Genomic DNA, 17,415 nt, shown 5'->3' with positions numbered 1-17,415 from the left:
ACCCTAAAGCCTGACGAAATAAAATTTTTAAATAAAAATTGCCGATGAAACAGGATTGCTGACACATCTGCTATTAGTATGATCGAATTCATCAAAATGCAAGCAAAAATTAACGTATAGTTCAGTCTCAGCTACTAAAACTTACCCATATCAGGCGCTAAAGTACATATTTGAAAAATTATTTGGGATGAGTAAAAGTCTCTAGGTCACTGCAGTAAATGTATCAACCTATTAAAAATATGAAAGTCCTGCCAAATCATCAGCATAAACACTTTTAAAATAAAACATGGTATCTCTAAGATCACACCTCCGATTTTATACTTACTTTGCATGAAGTCACCACCACAAGAAATTTTAAAGAGGCAGGAAAGAAAAAACCCACAGAAATACAATACATATATTATGTATTTTCTATTGTCAACCACAATAATATTTCCAATTTTCTCTTCTATCCCACATCTGATTTAGCGAAACAATTCCTCTTATTCTCTTTCGAATAGAAAATTATTTAAAAGAGGAGTGGTCGATACATAAAAACTATCTTCAATACTTTCTCCGATGAACGTCCACTATCACAGCATCAACTTGCACAAATCAAATCCACATCCCCAAATATGTCACTTCTGCCACAATGTCTGTATTATGTATTTTCTATTGTCAACCACAATAATATTTCCAATTTTCTCTTCTATCCCACATCTAATTTAGCGAAACAATTACTCTTATTCTCTTTCGAATAAAAAATTATTTAAAAGAGGACTGGTCGATACATAAAAACTATCTTCAATACTTTCTCCGATGAACGTCCACTATCACAGCATCAACTTGCACAAATCAAATCCACATCCACAAATATGTCACTTCTGCCACAATGTCTGTCTTCTTGGCGACAGGTAACAGTGAAGCAATGGTACCTTCCTCCAATCTGGGCACCTTCAATTCAGCAAGAATTTTCTCCTCGTCTTCTCGTCCAAGGCCACAGATTACTTTCTGATATCACAATGGTGCGATGTGAAGCTCACACACCTAAAATTAATAAATAATAAAATACCATGTAACTTATTAGGTCAAATCATTTCCAATTTTTGGTGTTTCTGCATGAGAAATCAAATTACTAGGCTCGTAAATACAGTAAATATTTGTATGCCTGATATTTTTATTGTTATAAACTATAGCATAAGATAATTTGAAATGATGAAAGCCGACGTGTAATACACCATAGGGCAAGCTAAGAAGCAATATTCGATCCTATAAACTTGGCAGCTTATTCCTAGTTTCTCCTTTAACCACACGTTTACCGAATGAATTAATACAAAAAAGACAACTAAAATGCAAGAATTTTCAAAAGAATTGCTGCTACAATATTTTGAATCACCATTTTTAGTACTATAGTACTTCAGTACTGAATAGTTCGGGATGTTGATGCATCAACATCCCGAAGCCACTTCTGACTTAAAATTACATCCAAATAATTACAGCGAGAAAGAGTACATACCTCACAGCTTTTCGTAGGGGTGAAATGTTTTCTTCTTATCACCCAAATGCACTTCTTCTTCAACTCAGGATCTTTTGGAAAGCTAAAACCTTGAACCATGTCCCGGAGTTTCCATTATGTCATCCCGACAATAAACAGACGAAATGCATTTTTAACAAAAATATCTCACAAACACGTTTCTGAAGCCCAGAGAATGAAATTAAAGAATAAGGGAAACTTCACTATTACCAGACACTCTATTTTTCACAAACTTAACCACAAAAATCCCTGAAATGTGGTAAGACGTTACGTAACCGACGCGATCTCCAACGGCTGTGCTAGCTTGTGAAGACATGTGATCTTTCTAGGAGGATATGGCACGATGGCACCAGATGGCACCACCCGCGAAAGAAAATAGTCCCAGACCGAATATAGTTTTATCGATGAGATACAATTTTATCGATGCATATGAATTTGCCAGTCCTCTTGCATCTTTTTTCGTCATTATAGGAAATAAAGAAACAAAACCTTTTTAGTAACTTCCTAAGCGCGATTTTTGTATCTTGATGGTCCACCCTCGTATTCAGGTACGAAAACTTCCTGTGCCGTCTGGGTAACTAATCATTACACCCTACATAAATAGAAGCAGAATGATAAATTTGCAGCATAAAATAATTTGTCCCTTTGTGTGCATGTATATATAATCACCAGCGGAATGCAGCAGATAACTACGAAAGGAGTATATAGGATACTAAATTTCCTTGAGCAGAAGTGGTGCCAAAACTTTGTCCTAAAACTTTTGAAAGTGACTGCACGTGTAACTCTGATGTAAATATAAGTGAACTTATGGATATTTTCATGTAAAAATCCCAATCTCAAGTTACTCTTTCATTTTGATGACAACTGTTTACCATTTTTCATCATACAAAACTGCCTTGAACAATTATCAGGAACATAGGTGGACCAAAGCGAGACCTCTGCTTAAAAAAATGCTGTTCCAACGAAATTTGAATGCTAATTCTACAAGAAACTAAGAGAACCCCGAATTTCCTCCTTTCATTGGGCAAGAAAACAGCTATAGCTATAGCACATTTGTTCATTTACTTCACAATTTACATCCGGAAACTAAAAACCAGTAGATAATAAGTAAAGGATTTTGTGATGGTAAGTCCACAAATTAAAACATCCACGATAATTTCCGTGATTACTGTCTCTTTCAAAAGTGTAAACATTTCATCTTAAGAAGTTTCATTTCAATGAAATGATTCTTTTTAAGACAAAAAATGTCCCGAGTCCCTGTTAATAATGTCAGTACACTTCTGGTATATACCAGAGCAAAATTAACATTGTATTTCGCCATGACGATAAACTTTTGGCCACTATTTCCACGAACGCAGTGTGTTTACGGCTTCTTCAAGCATTACTCTCGCGACATTCATGAGGTTCTTACGTCACGAAGCGTCAGCCAATACGGGCTTTTCATGTTTTTGTTTACCTTTCGAGTTACCCATGATTCCTTGCGCACTGGTAAGCAAAAAGCGGGGGTGAGACTGGTTGAAAGCGTAAGAGAGAAACATGAGTGAGTACCTTCTAACGCTGGAGAGCGAGTGTAGGGATCACTACTTAAAAAAACTTACTGTCCATGTCAATGGAAAAGATGTTACTGCTCCTGATCCTTACACAAAAAATATTGTGTGGGAGGAGAAAGTACCTTTGGCCTCCAATCGAGTTCGGCGACGTGTACTCTTTTCTAATAAAAACGAAGTCACGTTTTACGAAAGAGCAGCTGAAGGCTTACAAATCTTTAGAGGCATATAATTACTATGCCAGTGGATTAGTGAGGACTGTGCTGTACTGCAAGATTCACGAGGATTCACCGCTATGTATTTTGCGAGCGGAAGTTAGACCTGGCCAGAAAGCGAACGCTTCGCCGTATGTGCCATGGGTGATAGCGGACAAGAAAACTGGAGAAGTACGCGTTGCTAATTGCACTTGTATGGCTGGGTGAGTAATATAGGTAAATACCACATATTGCTTTTACTGCTTGTATAGAAACGTAATAATAATGAAAGAATTATTTTAAGGCTCGGTGAAGTGTGCAGCCATGTCGCTGCTCTGCTCTTTAAAGTTGAGGCAGCATCCACTTTGGGCTACTTAAATGAATCCTGCACCAGCAAAGCCTGTGTATGGAACAAATATTACAGTAAAAAGGTCAGTGTGATTAACATAAGCGGATATAATATCGATGATATATCGTTAACTAGATGCTCAAAATAATGGGTATGTGAAGAAATTGATGTAGTTCATTTTGCGAAGTCATCACTCCAGTGCCTTGGAAACTATTAAAACTCAATTTCCCTTCGATCCTTACTTTTATTTTTTTTCAATGAAGCTATTAGTTTTAAATGTTATAAGAAGTAGTAATTGTGGGAAAACTACCATAAATTGACTGCCTATTTCCCTTAATGAAAGAGGAGGTAATTTCCGTGATAAAATATTGATTATGGGTACTTCATTCAGAGACATTCAGCTTCAATTGCTCATATCCTTCCTCAGTAACGTTTGTGAAGCTGTAAAAGTTATTCTATCTGATTCAGAGGTAAAAGAAACCTGTTTCATCACCATCATAGAAATTTATTTACTCATCATGGAATATTATTTCACTTTAGGTTGAATTGTGTATAGCCAAGGACTTAGATTTCTCCCAACGTAGACGAAAGGAGAAAAAAAAGAAGCCCTTAAAAAGAAAGACTCCTGAGTCTCTTCCTGCACCATCCGAGGAATTATTTGTGCGGGAGCTTAAACAAATTGTACCCGAAGCAGTTTGTTTTATGGAGGACCCTTTTTCAGACACAGATACAGCATCTGAATGTGGTGATGAAGAACACCTTCCACCGGTATGTATTTCTAAAGTACCATCCACAACTTTTTAGTTATTATTTGATACATTGCATAACTAGAGCACTTATCAGATTAATAATGAGGATTATTTTTGAGTTATGTTTCAATGCGATCAATGGTTGATACAGTTTTCGGCATCATAAAATATAAATATGAGGTATATCTCACTATTTCCACAACATCTAAAGTATTTGAACATATTTTTTTAAACTGGCTGGTCTCTTTCCATGAAAGAACAAAATTCTCTCTAACTTTGAATGGGGTTTTCATAATGGTTGATCGACAGGACAGGATCGATCATAAAATTCTTGAAAAATGTTGTAATTATGGAGCTAGATCTGTAAAATTATCTGTGGTCCTATATGGTCCAAGACTTCGAAGTAACTCTCTATCCCATTGGGGACTAATGACCCTGTATCATTGTAACTTCCTCAGTGTATTTAATGATGCCGTAGAATTATGGCTCTTGAGTAAATTATAAAGGGATATATGTCGACTACTATTAGTTCAACTGGAACTTCTCATAGTTCCATGTCACTATGTATGCCCCTAAGACTAAGGCAAATCAGTATATCCATGATCATCTGTCTAGGTCACATTCATAGGAGCTGATAATAAGATTATTATTGATAAATTATCAGAATTATTATTGGACCTTAACTAATGAAAGCCATCATAATAATATGTTATGCAGCTTCTTGGGATCATTGCAGACAACTCTTCATTGATAACATATTATTACCGTACAAGTCCTGTTCGTATATGATATATACATTACTCATTATCCAAACCTTTTTGAATTGTCAATGTATGTTTGGTCACAGAAAAAGTGACTTAGTTTCCCAATGAATATATTATAATATATATTTATATGCATTGATATAATATTTGACGAAATTACTGTGGTAATTAGTCATTTCGTGACGAATATAGATTATGATTTTATGTAATGATGTAAAATTTTCATTTCAGTTGATATTAGATATCTTTCGGCGAGAGAAGAAAATCAGGGGGCTAGATTTGGATTTGGCTGCTGGTTGTGAGCTACTGAGGCAGCTCTTTGTTACAGATAAGCAGTGTGAAGGACTGGAGAGGGCAACTGTGGGGCAGAGAAAGAACAATTTGTGGCAACAGCACCGCAGAGGAAGAGTAACTGCATCCATGGTGCACAAAATATTAGGTGCGGAGAAAGGTTGGGGGGATATTGCCAAGAAAATAGTGAATGGAGGGCTCTCACTCGAGAACATTCCAGCTGTGAAGTGGGGAATTGAGAAGGAAGACTCAGCTATGCAAACATATGTAGCTGCAAGTAATGTAACCCACTATGATTTCTCAGCTGAATCAGTTGGGTTATTCATATGGAAGGAGTATCCCTTCTTAGGTGCCTCTCCTGATGGGTTAAGGCATTGCAGTTGCCATGGCAGAGGACTTGTAGAAATCAAATGTCCCTACCGTTTTAGAGATGTGGAGCCTTTCGGCCCACATACCAATGGAGGACATTATTTTCTTGATTCAAATGGTTCTTTGAAGAAAAGCAGTGAATATTACACTCAAGTGCAATTTCAGATGGCAGTTGTGGGCTGTGATTTCACAGATTTTGTTGTCTGGTCACCTCATGGGTGCATAATCGAGACTGTGGAGAAAGATGTTTCATTTTGTGAGCAATTGTTAAGTACTGTTTTAGATTTTAGCTTTACGTCTTTGTGTGAGGAATTGGTTGGAAAAAAGTAAGGACTGGTTTTTCTTTTCCTAGCAAGCAATGGCAGTGATGATTTCCTCAAGACACCCTAAGTTTTATCAATATCTTATTTTCCGAGCGATCAAATATGTCAATAATGGACCCCAAAATGGACCACACATTGTAGGTAGCATGAGGATATAAGTCACTGTAATATGTATGTAGCATGTTTTACAAGATCAAATGCCTTGGTAAAATCATAAAATAATACCATTGTTTCATTTCTCTAATCAATAGATATCATCATTTGCTTGTGCAATACCAGTAGCTGAAGATTTAGTATTAAAGGTGTCTGATCGGTCTTGGGAATCGTGGGACAGTAGGAAGTGTGAGGTGGGTAAAGGTCCTCCATGAGTCCTTCTGATACTTTTATGTGCAACTCGCCCAAGCAGGGACACATCAAAAGGAAATGTGGAGGACCTTACCTGCTGTGAGATCTGAGAAATATTCACTGCAATTGCTGGGGGATTTAATCTGGTGATGTGTTTGATCTTAAATAAATCCTTGTATTTTGATGAAATGTGTTTTGAACTTTCTAGTCTAGTAATTATTGCTTTCTTAGGTCATTAGTGAGCTGGTAAAGGTACATAGCAGTGTATCTGCATCTATGTTTAAACAAATATTCTTCTCGTGAATCTAGAAATTAACAAGTACAAAAATAATCAATGCATTCATTGAATAAGCAGGTTCTGTATTTCTCCAGAGAAAAAATTTAATGATTGAGTGACGTACAATGCATGGGTGACAAGATTGGACCCGACTGATGAAATTAACTGTGGCGTTAGATGAATAACTGTGATGATAGAGTGGCGTTGAATGAAAAACTTCACCCACAATTCTTTGTGACCAAATCTCTGGTGAGATATGTGAAAAACTGAAAAATAAGCATTCAGCTTTTGAAGGATAAGTTCCCTCAAGTAACCGAGTCCAATATTTCAGTGAAACTTGTGTTAGCCAGTACAAGAACTTCCTAAGCTAAGCCACCATCACTTGGATATAAACGGTTTATAAAAAATTTTCTTTGGGAAAAACAACCTGCTTATTAGAAACTGTTGTGTAACAAATGCTTCATTACATTAGTGGGAAGGCCCAGCACCAACTACTAGAGTCGAAAAATGGAATTATTGTTGGTATGACATTTTTTTAACGACAAAGAAAGCAAAAACCATAAATTTTATTTGTGTGGTGGGTCATATTGTAAGGAATGTTAGAAATTTTTTTTAGCTTGATCGACATCTTGCCGTTGGCCAAAATTCGATGTCTTATGTAACAATGTCTTCAACTTCAAATTGTCGAAAATCATATGAGTTTAGAGAATTTTCAATATATCTTAGGACATTTCTGAAATAATAGTTGGAAATTTTCACGCCTTCCATGGCATACCTGCAAATTTTCATTACAATTGGATGAATAATACAATGAGAAAAAACTAATTGTTTATCTCTGCAGGTACCAATGCCCTTGGAGTAGTGAAAAATTGTAGTTTAACCCAAACTTCAAATGCACATGAAAAAAACTAGTACAGATAGCCAAGAATTTTTTTACATGGTTTCATTCGCACACGGAAGGATGAAAATTGCCAAGTTTTATCCAAATCCGTATCAATGGGTGTCATGCCTTGATGAAATGACATAGAATATCACTATTCCTAGTTAAGCCTCTGCAACCTATCAAATGCTGCTTAAAAAGACAGAAATTTTTTTATAGATAAAGTAAATGTGCCTGAGAGAGGAGGAAACAAACTAGACCCTTATTGAAGAACAAAGATGTCATACAACCTTACCTTTTTCTAACACAATGTTTACCATTTCACTTTGATATTAAGTGCATGAGTCAAATAAGGGAAAAGCTGGAGAGGGTTTTATCTTCATCACAGATTAGTAACCTACAAAGGAATGGATTGCGAAAGCAAAATTACTGAACAAATGTCACTTGGAAATAATTTTTTTTTGTAAATTTACAAGACAAGCACAAATACAAACAATATCACTGCTAGCTTGGGCTAGAGATGGCGTCAAAGTACATTTTAGAATTCTAAAGTTTTTAATTCTTTCAATTGTTCTTTCAACATGAATTCTCGCAGAAGACAACCTTCTTGCACTTTCAATCACTTGACCGGGTAGCTGCTTCTTCCCCCTTGTAAATGGAGGAATTACCAACTGCGCCCCATGAAATGAAATTTCGTTGGCAATTGTAAATCCCCTGTCAGCCATTACCATATCCCCCGCTTCTAGGAGGTTATAGAATCCTGATCTTTCAGTGAGTTCTTTGTCAGAAATTCTGCCTCCCCAACACTCGGATATGAAACTCACCGCCCCATATGGAGTGATGCCCACAAGGAACTTTACTGTATTATGTTGCTTGTAAGAGCTAAATGTTTGGGCTCTGGTCGTTAAATTCAAAGGTCGCTCAATGAACAATTCCGAGCAATCAATAATTACACGGCAGTTTTGGTAATGCTTCCTGAAGCATTTTGGGAGAGTCCTCTGGATTTGATCCTTACTTGGCCATCTTATTAAGAACTTCAAGCGGCTGGCCAGCAAGGGTATAGTTCTTGAAATTATGCGTGACACGGTCGAAAGTGAAATGCCGAATCTCAGAGCGATATCTTTATGGAGGAGCCCCAGTCTTATCTTCATCAGAGTGATGAGAACTTGGTCCTCCTTTGACACTGACTTTATAGGAATCAAGCCGTCATAAATTAACTTCACCACCCACATGAACAGCTGCATACTATACAAGCTTGTATAAAATTTAATGTCGCTGTCATTCAGGCACTTCACCGAAAATCTCCTGGCACATATTGTAGCTTTAAGCTCCTCCTTTTCTCTCCTCAAAAATTCCACCTCCATTTCCAGCTTCTTTATTTTTTCGAGATAAGGCTCATCCGTATTTTCAGTCTGGGTGCCTGAAATAAAAGAAAAATGATTTTGTTAAGACAGCTATTACTGGTGAATAATTTTTATTAACCCTACACTGCATGGTGTGCCATATATGGCACATCTTATTTAATTGCTTACACTATGGGTATTATTCTAGATACTGGCTTGAAATTATCAAGCCCTATTTCCTGTAGTCTGCTGAAAACCACGAAGTCCAATGGCTTCCACTACAGCGCAGCACCATCATTTCATGTACCCATATCTGTGTGAATGTGCCAAAAATTGGTTTTGCAATTTTTCTACATTTTAACTTTCTTATAAATTTTAGTTCTAGCAAACACAGGCAGCCAAAATGATTTTATAATTGATAAGATATGCGTAAACTATTTTTCTGGTCATTTGAATAACAAAAGTATTTGTTTATTGCATAAAAGTTGTTATAAGTATCTGTGCCTCATATGGCACACCATGCAGTGGTGGTCCTTCTCAGTTCTACAGTAATTTCTTCGTCACAGGCCTACTGATATTTATGCGACCTTGTTGTTCGATAGTGACGGTTTGATCCCAGTACCTTGATTTAATGCACTTCGTTGCAGAGGTATGAAATATTTGTTCTGCATAGTTTTTGCTTTATTTTCCCATTGAAGAGGTCCTTCCCACGGGTACAAGTAGCCAAAGCATATAAGTGAGGTACCTCAGTGTATACTGAAATAATGTTGGTTTGAATTATTCATAAGTAAATATTTTATGAATGGGCAATGATTATAACATCGAGTGCACATGTTTGTTGCCATTTAATGTGGACAATTTTTCGGATAGGCGAGGCCTACATGTACCTACCTAAGTTGTTTTTTTTCACGGTATCAGTAGGCTACACCTATATTATGTTACTCCTCAAACTCCTTTGTGGATAACAGAACTAATTTTTCCTATCATACCCCATACCATAACGCTGCCTCTACAAATGAAACTTTCAGTTCAAATATCCTTGAACGACATTCCCATTACGTCGCTGATCCCTGTGACGTCACCAGATCACTATTTTATACGCAAGATGGATAAAAAGAAGTAAATTTTGTGGCATAATTAATTAGATGCAGTGGTTCAGAATTAAAATAGAAGATTGGCCAACATGAAATACTCCTCGCACCTTTTCGTGTTCAATTTTACAGTCTTTATTACGCTTGACGCAGAAAACGTAAACAGGTGCATTATAAATGTTGTAACTTTTAGTAGATCCCATCTCTCCATTGTTCCCCACAATAGGTTTTTAGGTGACCTACTTCCCCAAGTTTGCATCCAATACCTTCGAGGTTATATGATAACATTGCTGATGCATATATTTCTTAGAGAATCAATTAGAAATGGATACAGCGGCTATTATTGATGATTTAGCAATCCCTAGAGATAGTGAGGATGGTTTATATTTCTCTGATGACGAGGAAACGTTTTGCTCTGAATCTGAACCAGATGTGACAAATGAACCGAAGTGAGGGATTAAGAGGTGCTGATAAATATGCCATCAACATCATCAAGTCCTTCGAATAAAAGAAGCGGTACACTGAAAAAAGGGATGAAGCCAATAGGCGTGCTGAAGAGCCTTATGTGGGTGCAAGTGCAAATGTAGTAATGAGTCTCTGCAGTTCAATTCCACAACATAAATGCTATAAGTTGTACCGCACTTCCATACTACTTTCAATCATGAACTACTCAATCCTAAATGTATGCATTCCCTTTTTGCTACTTAAACTGGTGGTGTGCAATGGAGGATGAATTGTGCATTGAGAAAGGTGGAGATTTTCACAATAGTGATGAAGTAAGCATAGGATCAAGTCTAACCGCAGAGATTTTAAATTAATTAAAACATAAGGTAATGGGGAAAGGGCTATAATGCTCAGAAGACACTTGTCCTCTGTAAACAGAAGGATAAGCATGAAATTGAAATGAAAATTCAAATTTACATTGCTTGGAGCCATAGCTAATACATTGTGAGAAAGGCAAAGAAGCTTCAGGAACAGACCATGGCAACACTGGCATAATTCTACTGCAGCATATTGTATTTAATAGTTCCAATAGCAATTGCATTAGTAAAAAGCTTGCAGTATAGATTTTAATTATTTAACAATTAATCAATTCTGTCTTCCTGCTTTCATCCAAGTTTTCAGTTGCAGTGACTTCCACACCGTATTTCTCACTCTATGTTTGAATGTGTTTTCACTCTAAGTGAAAGCACATTCAAACATAGAGTGCGCTTGTGAACTCTAAGTGAAAACACATCCAAAATCTCTGTATTAATTCATTGGATTCGTACACTGCCCATTCATATGATGATACCTGTGTTATTACAAAAACACAATGATGATGACTTGTTTGCACCATCGAATGCTAGTGAAAAAAGCAACTGTTCGACTATATTATTTGGAGGCCATCAGCTATTTTAATTACAAAAACAAATCCCCTTTGAGTTTGCAAAACAACTATAATGTTACGAAAATCTTAATCAGATTTAACACAACCATATGCTCATCTTCAACATTTGAGAAGTTTTACTTTAAAAATGAAAATATAATCTTTGAATACCATATAAGCTTGTGTAAGAGGCGCACACGTGTAAGAGGCGCACCCCTATTTTGAGAATAGAAGCTATAAAGAAAAAGAATTTTGCGACATTTTTTTTATCCTATGGTGCGGTGTTGCAGACGCATGCCTGGAATTTCGACAGTTAACGAAATGTCCTCTTTCAGTACTATTTGAAAGAGGAAATTTTGATAACTGCGGCGGCATAAGAGGGAGTAGAAAGAGTTCCAATCTTCTCTTTGCATACGCCATCGCTCTACGTTGCTTGTCCTACTCACGAACAATTTTGTTTAAAAGCTCTAGCAGGAGTATTGCAATAGAATTGCAGCCGTGGAAAATTTTAAGGCAAAACACGACAGGCAAATGGCATGAGCTTTCCCAAGAGATTGAACAACAATCGGGGCAATCTCAGCGCCGTAGGATAATAACCACGTCGTAGATTTAAGGCCCCTTGCACACGCACCGATTTTGGACGGCCGGTAAAATATCGGCCGTCCACATTCCAATAGTGAAGAATGGGAGAGCATTGGAGCTTGCACACGTACCGACCACACGCCGGCACCGGCAAAATGCCGGTTAGCTGCCGGCTATTGTAACTGTGGATCGCCGACGCCGGCTCAAAAACTTAGCAACGTATCGTTTGACCGGTAAAACTCCGGCGTGTGTGCAAGCATCGCTTCGCCGGTAAAATATCGGCCAATATTTTACCGGCCATCCAAAATCGGTGTGTGTGCAAGGGGCCTAACGGAACTGCACTCGGCTCTCCATCAGCTAATGCCTCTGCCGTTTTTTTCCTTTCGGAGACTCCAAAGGAAAATATCAATTTACAGGGGAACAATGGAAACGTGTTTCATCCCTACCCCATTCCACCAACTGACCTTTTTCGGTCTACCAGGTTCAATTCCCCGAGTTTCTGGAGGTCAAATGCTACGTGAGTCACCTTCTGAGCTCGAAGATATCTCGATATCTTTCAGCAATTGTATGACACGCACGAGGTTCTAAAAAGAATTAGACCTAACGCGACGTATATCTTACAGCATTTAAGTTTTTTGAGCTCTAATTGATTGACACAAAGATTTATAGCTAAAATAAGGCTACTAATATTCAACATAGTCCAAACAGCACAATTTCGGAAGAAACAAGCGTAGCATAAGCGCATTCAAACAAGACGAGACGGACTGGAAACTCAGGCAACGCAAACTGCGTATATCACATTGCTGCGCCTTCGCCCCTTCGCTTTAAAGGCAACGACGTCACATGCAAGATCGGACGTGCTCTTCCCTTGCTCCTTCGCTCATAGCCTCGTAGCTTGAAATAAGGAGGGGAGGGAGCGTGCTCCTTCCCCTCGACCTCTCCTTCAGCGCTCTTCACTTATAAGCATTTCCGATTTCTTCTATCCACCATTAAGTCCAACAATGAGCACACTCGTTCGAATTTTTTCAACCGCAGGTTTTGACACCAATATTACTATATGCAGTATAAATGCCGCGGGATGCCCACTCGTGGCAATAAATTTAGCGCGCGCTCCGGAGCGAATCACCCCGCGCGATCTTTTCAATGTTCACCTCTGGGGTACCGACGTGACGGCGCGATGCTTGCAAGAAATTCAAACAGGAGCATTTTAAAAATACGTCACTAAGGGAGAAACTCCCCTGCCTGCCGCTTGGTTTTGACCCAGGGTTTCAGATGACTGACTCACACTGAAAACCAAGGCCACTCAGTTCCCCTTGAACTTGCAACCGGTGAAGGGGAGGGGGGGAAGGTAATAAGTTTGTGTAAGAGGCGCACCCCCATTTTTGGCTGCAATATCTGGGAAAAAAGGTGCGCCTCTTACACGCGCTTATACGGTATATACATACCTACATAATTTTCTCAAGCGCTGTTTGTAACAATTCCGGACGTGATAAAACCGGTTGCATTTATTTTAAGATCTCTTAGTTTCAATACGATCGTATTTTTAACAGAATTTAAAATACTACTTTTTATTTCAAATACACATGGAGTGGTATATTGTATTTCAAACACCCCTTGACCTGTATTTTGCCCAGCCCTCGCCGTTCGGTACAATACAAACACTTATAATAAGTACAAAACCATTCTATTTTTTAAAAATTCTTTCAGTAATAAATTGGAAAGATCAAACTTACCCATTTCCTTGAACTTCGAGTTCATTGGCGAAGCATAAGCAGCACCCTCGTCGTCCATTATACTAATTTCATTAATTTCCAACGCAGGTTCTTCAGGAATAGCACGTCCCTCCGGAATAGCAGGTTCTTCAGCAATAACAGGTTCTTCGACGTTGGCCACCACATTGAATATTTCCCACTTCAGTTTCCTCTTATATCTCTCAATTTTGATATCTCTTCTTGGAGAGAACACAAAAACAGTGGGGCAATAATCAGGATGCTCCGGATTTATATTAGGCTTCCCTGGATTTAATATAATGAATGCTCTGCATTAGGTAAACTGTGAGATTTCCGTGTACATGAAAACATTTCATCGCAATACCATAGTTATATGAAGTTTGAACAACGCTGATACATCACAGTTCCTCAAATATACGACTGAATAGATTTACTTACCACTTAAAAAATGATCCGAGCAAATACGATCTCCTTCTTAAGGACTCCAATCGGCTCGTTTCATTTTTGCAATCCACAAACGCCTCTTACCCTCGTCCCGAGGAAACCGGAAAAAACGAATATTAGACTCCTTTCTGTGCCTATTTGCACATATCCTACTGCCACACAGCTTGTTGGCATTTTGATTTATAGCGTAAAACACTAAAAATGCCAACTTTAACACAATATATGCGATTTTAACTTCAATGTATACTGTAGTTTCCACGTGTACTGTGCCCACCAAATCTTTGTTTTGCCTACCGGAACTGTCAGTTGCTCATATCACGTGACCACTGACGTCACGTGAATTGCCCGTATAGAAATACGTTTCGCGCCGTGGGAGTGGCCGAAGCTCCTAGCGGACTTTCAAAGCTACTTATCTCGGGTTAAAAATTGAATTTCAGCTCTAAAATTTGGCGTGTGCGTTTTTCATTCATATCTTTTTGGTTTTAAATAACGAAAACCAATTTTTAATTTTGAGTGTTCCCTCCTATTGTGTCACAATGGAATTGTCAGACAGAGAAGCTGATTTTGTGTCACATTGTGGGAAGCGAATGAAGCTGATTATGGGAATGTTTTGATTGAGCCTTGGTCCTCAATTTCCACACGTGGAGTTAGAAAGACATCTAAGGCAAACACATACGTCAACATCTGAAAATTTAGAATGCAAGTTAAGCCGTAACAGAACTCACACACACATTGATGTGCAAAATATCTTTGGCAAAACATTTTGTATTTTTGAACTCATGCGAAAGCATGACAGCAGAAACAATTTGAGAAAACCAGAAGGCTCTTGTTATAGTTTGCCCTTTTCAATGCAAAGGGAGAACAATAACAATCCATTCTCACTGTCCCATACGATTGAGGAGCATCACATTCATATAAATATGAACGATAGTACTGAGGGAGTCCTCAGCAGTTATAACACTCATTTGCATCTCTTTCACTGGGACACATTGGAAAGTGATGTGCATTGCAGTCAAGCCACAAACAATAATTGCAGTAAAAATTGTCAACGTATGGATTAAAGCAGACAAATAATAGAGGAAACATTTTTCTGCATATGAAAACACATTGTATTTTAATATAAAATAGTGTTATTTAGTTTCTAACAATTAAACACTAGTTTTACATTAAAACTCAGTACAGAATGTTACAGAGGTAATACTGAACCAATTGATCTCGCACATACTAATTTCACCATGACAGAACATATTTATGCTCTCTTGGCACACTAAATTATGATGACCAGTAATTTGATTTCTTTTAGAGAATCCCCAGCCCCAAAAAATGACACTAACCTATATATGAGTGAAAAATTCTCACAAAATGACTAGAATTAATGTGCCCACAACATGTAGGCTGAGCAGACAGGCATATTGGTAGTTTTTTTCATGAATTGAAATGACATTTTTTTGAGAATTGATGAAGTTTCACTTTGATTTCAGTAAATTTAAAATGTGATGATTCAACAGCATTTGGTAATATACATAAATAATTAAGTATACAAATTTTTTGCAAATTTCAGTATACAAACTTCAATGTAACGTATATTGTCCACAACCTGAAAGGTGTATTGTGTACTCTCTAGAAAGAATCCTCTTGCCTTTGTGAAGTCTGAAGACGGCACAAAAAAGGGGAGAGTAGCACATTTCTTCCATCAAACATCATGCGTAAAAACAAGAATGGGACAGCACAGATACATCCATAAAAGAGAATGTCAGTCACTCATAAACAAAGCAGCAACTCACACACATTATTCCACAAGAGAAAAATTCCGAGACGTGCACACGATACTTAGAAAGATGTCACCCTCGTACAATTGGTCCTCCATGCCTTGCGTTACAAAACCAAAATGCACTGACACTGTTCCCTAGCTTCTCAACAATGCACACAACCAATGCATTAAGTATAGGCAAAAAGTACCCATATTATATACATACTTATTCAGAATGCTTAATCACTGCAAAAATTAAGTACTAAAAACATAACGAGCAGAAATGAAACATGTAAATGACTTCAGTGTTAACAAGAGATACAGATTTTATGATAATAATGATGCAAGGCCAACTAAAAAATCCAGAGATTGAATTGTAACAATATCAATCCTAGAATTTAGAAATTTCTGACATTACATGGAATCAAATATAATCATAAATGGAAAATTTTTCTTCAGGGTTTATAAACATTCACAAACCTTCAACCAGTCACAGGCATGAAAAGAGGGAGAATCCGGCTCTTGAGAAAGAACAGTTGAAGAAAAGGCAACACTGACATGAATTCTTAACAGCAACATTGTTGTTCAGTCCCACGCTACAGGATGATGAACAAGGCACCAGACACAAGAAGAGAGAGTATATAGGTACATAGGTAATTACAGACTTAGTACCAGTCCACCTCAGCCCTTCTTCCTTTTATGCTATTGCTAGTTGAAAACTTATGCTAGCATGGTATAATTTTAAAGGTATTTTACTTTGACTCATCATCTCATAGGAAATGAAATCATCATACATATTTGAGAGCCACATGTACATGGATAAGGAGACAGTATAAATGATGAGACATGACAGCATAAGTTTTGAACACATGCAACGTCATGAAAAAGACAAAATTTGTCTATGGCTGTGATTGACCTTCTTCAGTGGCATAGAGTGAAAACATTATCGTGGCCTTGCAATTGGAATTCCTTAGTGCTGACTCGGGCCAGAAAAAATAAACCAAGAAGAATTTTGTAGAATGGTTTTGATCAGACGTATTGATGAAAACAGCACTTAGCCTTGTATTAAATTACTTTCCACACTTTGTCCAGCCGATGGCATCCCCTCAGAGGGAGGATAAATAAAATATTTGCCAATGTTGCTCACGTTATATTTGGGAAATCAAGTTCAGTTTCACAGTATTCCCACTCAAAAATCAGACCTCCACGGAGACTCACAAAATAACACAGATGCATACTTGTTACGATAACGGAATGACTGGAAAAATTCAGGAATTAAGCTCCGCCCTGAAATAGGGAAGATATTAATTAAAGATATTACCATTAACTATAATGTTATAATAAAGACAAACATTGCAAAAATGACACTATGATGCAACATAAATATTCAAGGTATTCTACAAGTGAAGGCACTTTATTAATCACCGCCCATCCCAGCACTTAACTTGCATTCGACCACTATCTCTGACTTCCCTGCAAGGATTTTATATGAAAGAGGCCTCAAT

General features: G+C 37.6%; 3 protein-coding genes across 8 annotated transcripts in view; 1 reads left to right on the top strand and 2 right to left on the bottom strand.

Moving 5' to 3' along the window:
* Window positions 1-2,756: 2,756 nt before the first annotated feature.
* Window positions 2,757-6,633, top strand: LOC124160590. The gene is made up of 3 exons (XM_046536475.1): window positions 2,757-3,685; window positions 4,144-4,371; window positions 5,348-6,633. The coding sequence occupies exons 2-3, from the start codon at window positions 4,306-4,308 to the stop codon at window positions 6,104-6,106; spliced, it is 825 nt and encodes a 274-aa protein (XP_046392431.1). The 5' UTR covers window positions 2,757-3,685; window positions 4,144-4,305; the 3' UTR covers window positions 6,107-6,633.
* A 1,408-nt stretch (window positions 6,634-8,041) lies between these two features.
* LOC124161479 lies at window positions 8,042-14,563 on the bottom strand. Its single transcript, XM_046537800.1, has 3 exons — window positions 14,155-14,563; window positions 13,720-14,001; window positions 8,042-9,021 (listed from the first exon to the last, which is right to left on the bottom strand). The coding sequence occupies exons 2-3, from the start codon at window positions 13,775-13,777 to the stop codon at window positions 8,042-8,044; spliced, it is 1,038 nt and encodes a 345-aa protein (XP_046393756.1). The 5' UTR covers window positions 13,778-14,001; window positions 14,155-14,563.
* A 696-nt stretch (window positions 14,564-15,259) lies between these two features.
* The window catches only part of LOC124160105 (ras-GEF domain-containing family member 1B-like), a 445,667-nt gene continuing 443,511 nt past the window's right edge, over window positions 15,260-17,415 (bottom strand). For all 6 annotated transcript variants that reach the window (XM_046535849.1, XM_046535850.1, XM_046535852.1 and 3 more), the window contains one exon: window positions 15,260-17,197. In XM_046535849.1, coding sequence (XP_046391805.1) covers window positions 17,179-17,197 — 19 coding nt within the window. In that variant the 3' untranslated portion in view covers window positions 15,260-17,178. The remainder of the gene's footprint in view (window positions 17,198-17,415) is intronic.

The sequence above is a fragment of the Ischnura elegans genome, chromosome 6 (assembly GCF_921293095.1).
Source record: "Ischnura elegans chromosome 6, ioIscEleg1.1, whole genome shotgun sequence".
NCBI classification, from domain to species: domain Eukaryota; kingdom Metazoa; phylum Arthropoda; class Insecta; order Odonata; family Coenagrionidae; genus Ischnura; species Ischnura elegans.
The sequence above is the reverse complement of the archived record's forward strand: the minus strand, read 5'-3'. Positions and strand labels throughout refer to the sequence as shown.

Excerpts from the sequence above, each read along its gene's own strand:
- LOC124160590 (XM_046536475.1), top strand. The coding sequence starts at position 4,306 with ATGGAGGACCCTTTTTCAGACACAGATACAGCATCTGAATGTGGTGAT. Across the intron at positions 4,372-5,347 it reads ATGAAGAACACCTTCCACCG|TTGATATTAGATATCTTTCG; the intron begins GTATGTATTTCT and ends TTTTCATTTCAG.
- LOC124161479 (XM_046537800.1), bottom strand. The coding sequence starts at position 13,777 with ATGGACGACGAGGGTGCTGCTTATGCTTCGCCAATGAACTCGAAGTTC. Across the intron at positions 9,022-13,719 it reads CTCGAAGTTCAAGGAAATGG|GCACCCAGACTGAAAATACG; the intron begins GTAAGTTTGATC and ends CTTTTATTTCAG.